Source organism: Eurypyga helias, unplaced genomic scaffold (assembly GCF_000690775.1).
Source record: "Eurypyga helias isolate BGI_N326 unplaced genomic scaffold, ASM69077v1 scaffold39086, whole genome shotgun sequence".
In the NCBI taxonomy this organism is placed as follows: domain Eukaryota; kingdom Metazoa; phylum Chordata; class Aves; order Eurypygiformes; family Eurypygidae; genus Eurypyga; species Eurypyga helias.
In genome coordinates, this window is record NW_010259299.1 from 11742 (window position 1) to 18827 (window position 7086).

Sequence of the window (7086 nt, forward strand, 5' to 3'; positions counted from 1 at the left end):
TAATTTGTTTTTTTGGTCATGTGCCTGCCTGGTAGTTTCCTTATCAATGACGAGAGAGCTAAAATGCAACGGTCTCAAATGAAAATGCTGGTTACATAAATAGCTTTGATTATTTACGATACAGCACAAACACGGCTACAGTTTTTAAAGACTTTTTAACCTGATAGGAAAACATACTCTTCTCCCAAAGGTTAATGGAAATGCTTGTTTTCATGACTGCCGCTGTACCTCTGCAGTTACCCAGGACTGTGTCAGCCAGAGGACAGGTACGGCGTCTCGCTATGGTAGTTGTAGTCAGGACAGACCTTTTGCACCAGTTTGTAATCGACGCTGTAGAAAGCAATGTAAATGCAGATGACTTTAAAAGGTTTGGAACACAACCAGGAGACATGGCTTTGAGTCTGCTCTTGATAGCAGATCTTGGAAGGGTCGAAATTGCACAAGGCAGTTTTTTTAGCGCGGTCTGTTTTTTCGTACTCGATGCGGCAGTTGAAGGACTTGGATTCCTTGTTCTCCAGCGTTGACTGAGGAGACGATTCAAACTCGACCACCTTGGACGGTGGCACCAGGCTTACGGAAACGTTGCCCAGACCTGTGGAGTTATGTCGGAAATAAACACTGAAGGTCCCGTTGCCGTGATCGACGATTTTCCCTGTGATCAGGAGGTTCAGCTTAACAGTTTTGATGTTAGAGTGGAAGTCGCCCCATCCAAACATTTTCTTGAATTTCCCAGTTTTTACTATAGGTCTGCGTTTAGTTCGTGCGAGAGATTCCTGAACCTCCGTGATGTTGGACAACCAATCCCAAAAGTTTTCTATGCTGTCCGAGTAGGACACCTGGCCGTGTTTCAGTACGGGAGATGGCTTAACAAACAGGCGTAAAGGATTGATGATCCTGGAATGGACCACGTTGTCGACCAATGTCTCTGCAGCATCCTTGTCTTCCCAGTCCAGCACCTCTGTGGCTTGTACTTGATTAGTGTCACAAAATACCTGTTTCAAAACAGAAAGAAAGAATTGTATAAAGTGTGAAAATTAAACTGTCCAGATAAAAAAGGAGCCGTTAATGATTATTTTTACACCAATAGAGTCTGAACCAGCCCAGTTGCGTGGGTGACTGTAACAAGTAATTACAGATAAAACAGATAAATCTCTGGACAGGTTGAGGACTGGGGACAGACACCCTTTGCTCGCAGATTTGTTAGATAAAATCATGTCTAAGGGTGCTGGAAAACCTTAACAGCGAAGCAGCACCTCTGCTAAAAGATGGAGTGAAATAGAAAAGTGTGATTTTTCATACCCCTTTGGTTTTTCTCCCCGCTTTAACTCCCAACTGCTTTAAGCTGAAAGTCTGCTCTTACTCAGCAGCTTCTGGTGTTGGATTTGTGCACTGAAACGTTCACTATACATTTGACTTTTCTGGTGTTGCTTTTTACATTTTCCCCCCCACCCCAAATTTAGCATGCCCATTTAAGACTGACTGAAAATATCTGTTATTTGAGTGTGTTGGTTTCGGGTGAGAAGATGTCTGTGTTTAATAAGGCCTAACCTTCAGGAAGTGCTGAGCAACCTCATCCATGGAGCTCGTCTCCCCATTTTACAGAAACATGATTAGGCCAAGCTATGTCTAACGTAAAACTGTTTGCAGTCGGAAAGCAAATAACTACTTGTGATAGCAACAGAACGGAGTTGGACCCGAGAGTCAAACTTGCAGGTAGGTAGCAGATTTCCAATCTAATGCAGACACACATTGCCCATGTGTGTCCTTCCTGTACGCTCAGAAGTGTGAACGCAGAGCTCGAGTGTATGCTCAGACAGTCAGAAGCGGGACCTGTGTGTCCACAGATTCAAAATGATCAGCTGACTTTTTAGGTCTTTTAAAGCTTGAATATAAGTTTTTGGAGAATGTGCTTTCAGGGTTTGTTCTCTTCAGGACTGTCTTATGCCGCCATCCTAATGTACAAAGGAAAGCTGCTCCAGCTGCAATTATTCTTACAAAATGTGTGAAAAGAAAGCACAAGTGCTCAAAAGGGCAAGGAGAGTGTTGTACTGTTCTCATCCCCAATCTGCTGCTGCCTCTCCCTCATGGCAAAAAGCTGCTCTCACCTCATCATGGATCTTGCAGTGCCACGATCGGGATGGTGGGCTCCCAGGAAACCTTCCCCCCAATTCCAGGATGGGGTTTTCACTATCCAGTAGGCAACCACAGCAAGGTCACGGGGTGGACGTTTGCCTAAAGCAGTCCAAACGCTGAGCGCTGCTGCCGAATTCATGGGGTGGGATTCTGGGCTGCCTGTCTCTCACTAGGGAAAACTGCAATGCTGGGCTTACTTTTCCCTCTGCTACTGATCCCAAAGGGGAAGTCTTCTCCGCCTTTAGTTCTGAGCAGTGTTCAGTTTCTATAATATTCAACCGTTATTTCTATAATCTTCAAGTTTTCATTTCATCATCTGGCAAAGATCAGAAACCCCAAAGCCCTTCATCTTCACTGGGGCCCGTTCAGTAGCAATAGGCTGTAAACCAGAGCCCCGACCCTCTTACCCTGTGTTCGTCCCCATCATCCCTAAGGCAGTAATTAAGACTGAATGCCAAAAGGTGGCCATTGCTACTGCTAAACGAAGCTACGGCTGATGGAACGGTAGCGGTCAGGTGTGTCTCTGCAGAAACACGTTATTTTCTTCTTTAGATTAGAAAGGGGGGAGAAAAGAGACAGCAACGATCACTCTCAGCCCGAGACCTTGTGTGTCAACTTTCTGCCTCCACGCTGCGTTTTTTATGGCTGAGCTATGAACCCAGGAAAATAGGAGATTCTAATGGAAACAGTGACTGATGCTTATCTGTACCAGCACAAATAGCGCTGTCATAACGGCGCTGGAGGAAGCATCCTTTCCACTGTGATGGAAAGCTCCTGGTGAAGCCGTGTCATGTTTATGCACAGCTCTTCAGCCACTTTTAAGCCTGCTCAGAATCAGCTGGGTGATGCTGAGCTGGCTGTCCCCACTGCCAGGGAGGTAACTCCCCTGCTACAGCACTTCAGCGGAAACAAGAACTGGGGCACATGGTCACCCATCCTTCACCCCAAAACTGACCTGAGGCCTTTAAAAGCACCAAAAAAGAGGCTTTGCTGCTGCATTTCTAGATTCCAGCTGGGACCAAGGGCCTGGCATTGCTGAAATACAGAAATTTGGTGTGTATGTATATACATAGTTGGTATCGCTGTTAGCAACAGAGTCACAGGGGATTGTGATTGGCAATTTTAAGGAGAAATACATAGAAACAAAGCTGCCTGGTTCACAGGAGGTTCTAACTTTGCTCATGTCCGCATCCAGCCCCCACTGTCCTTTGGCAAGGGCATGGGAATTCACAATTGGCCTTCCGGGCTACTTTTCTTTTGCAATGTTTATTGAAATCCGTGCAATGGCTCTTTGGCTTTTCTCCCCTCTCCTTTTATGAAGAGATGGAGAGGGCAGCGAGTCATGTGTTACTGGTAATACTCAATGTATGTCTCTTCAGGGGGCTCTCACTCCAAATGAGGTAGCAGAGCATTGCTTGCCAAGCTGCTTTTTTTTGGAAGGCTCCAATATAAAAGAAGAAATATGTAGGCGTGAGGTTCAGGACGGCTGAAGGGTGGGGAGCATTAATGCCTGCTACAACCAGGTAGGTTTGTCACATCAATAAGGTATTAGGGCACAGTTATTTCAAAACCACAACAGCAGAATTGCAGAGTTGTGTCACGTTAAACCAGTACTACTTTTAATTATCTGTGTGTTACACTGAATTAGGTGTACTCATACGATAATGAAACGTGTCCCTGGAGCTATAGTGGTGTGGCAGCGAAATAGCTTTCATAACAGGGCAACACAAGGTCATTGATATGTTGACTTATGAGGATGTAATATTCCCATGTAAGGCCTAGAAAGCAACCCATAGCCACTGTTGGATAGTGTACCTTACACTTAACAGGAGTAATTTTTTCCTATTTCTTTCATTCTTCAAAATAGTTTGCAGACTGAAGGATTCTCGAGTCCCACAGCCTTAATTCTTGACTGATTCACCTTGCTGCTGTCTTCATTCATTGTAGGAATGAGAGTTAGTTTGTTGTGTTTTGCAAATGTTTAGTAGGCAGGGCTCTAACAAAGAATCACTGGCTCCGCTCAGTGCCCGGTGCTGGAGCAGAATCGAGGGCGCGTTGTTCAGAAACAGGAATATTTGAGCTTTTTTAATGCAAAGCCACCTTTGTGTGCACACGCAGATTTTTTTTCCCGTTTTGAACAAAGCTTTCTGCAACATAACACAACCAAACTCCAGTGCATCGTTTTCTTCTCTACGCTGTGAAGGCCCTTCACTTGATGACAGCTTTTTGCTGTTAGCAAGGATGGGCTGGAGCTCTTTGTGCGGCTGTTTATTCACATTGGTTAGCAATTTCCGGGAAATAAAAAAAATGTGTATTAAAAGAATGCAGCACATGCTGGAAAAAATTACTTCTTCAGCATCTTGCCATTTCACTATAATGCTTCTCTATAGTGGAAAATATTGCTAGTAGGGTATTTGAAAAATACTGGCTTAGTGGATACATTTAAATAGATGGCTCTTGCTGGAGTCCTCCTCTGCTGCACCTGCATTTTCCCATTCCCTTCAAACCATCAATTTCCAAACAGAAGAAATCACCTAATCTTTTTCCATATTACAGAGGCTGTAAAATGTCACCTAGTTACCCAAAAATTTCCATTAGACTGTAGATATTTTCCAGTAAGAAACATAAACTTGGACCAAGGGAGATGTACAGAATCCCCAACATGCCTTGCCATTTTCTTTCACTACATTAAGCACCAAAACAGCTCAAACTGAAGTATGATGTGGTTTACACGTAGGCAGCTTTAACCTTCAAACCAATGGTTCTTGCTGTGCACTTCTCTGAAAGATTGCGACTGCTCTTCAAAACCTTTCTCTTCTGTGACTGATCCTGGCTGTGGTAGAGCAGCACAGAGTTAAGTAACGTTCCCTGTGAACTATTTTTGGGAAGTGAGCCTGTGTTTATGAGATGTTAGTATCAGTAAACACTGCATTTTCTCTATTTGCCCAAATAAATTTGGGTTCATCTGGCACTTGCTCCCAGGCCTCTCTCTGTGGACAAGGCACTAAATACAAGCAGGTGTACCCATGCCAGAGCTAATCGGTGTGATGCTTTGGGAATTTTATCCAGGTTAGATTCATCAATCATCAGCAATCATTTCTATAGCTTCACCCCTGCCAGGAAGTGTTTAAATCCTCCCAGCAATTAACTGAAATAAATAGGTCCGTTGGGGTAAAGGGCTCTGAAGCACCATTCGGCTGTTTGCTGGTGCTGCTGTGAGCTTTTTTTTTTTTCCCCACCAACGGAGAGGATGGGGTGGTAGGAGAGAGGGTGGTACTCCATAACCTCCTCCCGCCCCCAGTTTCACCAGTGAAAAACTCATCCTGGGAGGCTTTCAGTGCCTTGCGAGCCGGGTGCTGCATGGATAACGCAGCGTTGTTGGGCGGCTGCACAAAACCCTCTGTTTGAAGGGAGGGGGAGAGAAATAGCTCTGCTTTGTCTGTTTGAAAATTCAATGATTTCAACACATTTATCAAATTTTAAATAATTTATGTCCTGACAGGCCTTATCAATTTTGCAAAGCACACGCATTAACCAGATACAATGATCTCATATTAGCTTTTTCAGCATCTTACACTGGAGCCCAGAAAGATTATAAAAACTCAGCCCATCATCAATTAAATGGAAAAACATAAAATTGTGTTCTATTATAGCCTCTTTTTTTTTTTTTACCAAGCAAATGATGACGGGTTCTAATAATTCATCACAACAAGCTGAGCTTGAACTTTACCGATTATTAAATACGTTGTTCCCAAAGGCAGAGGCCGTGATGGGCTTTATGGCAGCAGATGTGATTGCTCTCAGGAATGCTTCAAGAAATTCAGGAATTAAGCAACATCCTCTTTTCGTGGGACTGTGTAACAGAGCCATGTTTCTTCCATCTAGTCACAGCCTTATTTTTCAGGATAAGTCTGTATGCCTTCATAATTGTAAGGTGGATTAACTTTAGTTTACCACTGCAGCTCCTGCTAGGAATGAATGCTGTGAATTAACAAGTTGGGTTACCACACATTAAAATCCTTAAGGATACCTAGATTTTCAGCTGCCCAAACACATGCTGAGCTTTTTGCTTAAAAATTTTTGATTTTTGATCCCTTCTCCCAAAAGCTCTGCGGTGAAGCTTTTAGATTTCCCTTGAGAAAACAAAATTGTGCAGGTTAGCCTGCCCCAAGAAACAGTTTTGCATGGAATCAAAAAATCTTTTCATTTCCAGACAGGTTCTAAGATTTGCACTGATTCCTCATCCTGCCTTTGGGATCAGTTGCAGTTCCCAGCCCAGTAGCCACTGTGCCAACAGGCACTAGACAGCAGTACCTGCAGCAAGTGAAAATGGAGCATGCATACTGCTTAGTGGGCAGCATATAACATCCTGCCACGGTTTGCAGTTGGTGTTTTGTGCTGGGTTCAGTCAGGAAAGAGTTAACTCTCTTTACCATGGCTGCTAGAAAGCTGTTCCTGGATGCAGGGAGCAGCACTGATAAGTTCTTAGCTGGCACTGAGGAATGCCTGCACCAGTTTCAAGGTCTTTATCGTCTTCTGATCCTGCAGCTGCATCCCCAGCTCTCGCTGTCTCACTACAGGCAGTGCTGGGACACACAGCTCAGGCACCTGACCCCAACTGACCAAGGGAGTATGTCATTCCATAGTACGTCATGCTCGGGGCAGAGGCGAGGAGGAGGTCCAGGAGCCATTACTCTCTCCCTTACTCTCTTGCTCGTTTACTTCCTGGCACTTGCTAACCCTCTCCGACTCCTGCGTTAGCTGCTTCGCTAACTCCTGTGCTGGCTCGTTCGTGAGGGAGTTGGCGGGTTTGTTTAGTTTTCCTGGTTTGCTATTGCTGATAAGGTTTGCTCGGAATCTGCTGTGACAGCACTCAGGCTCCAGCCCTCGGGCTGCGGCTCTCTGGCTCTGACTCACTACTCAGTGCTGGGTTGTGCACTGGTCAGTGGGTGG

General features: G+C 44.7%; 1 protein-coding gene across 1 annotated transcript; it reads right to left on the minus strand.

The window, feature by feature from the left end:
* Positions 1–251: 251 nt before the first annotated feature.
* NXPH2 (neurexophilin 2) lies at positions 252–1001 on the minus strand (the record flags this gene model as incomplete). The annotated part of the gene is made up of 1 exon (XM_010154631.1): positions 252–1001. A coding segment is annotated over one exon (750 nt), but the record flags the coding sequence as incomplete, so codon positions are not given.
* Between the last annotated feature and the right edge of the window lie 6085 nt (positions 1002–7086).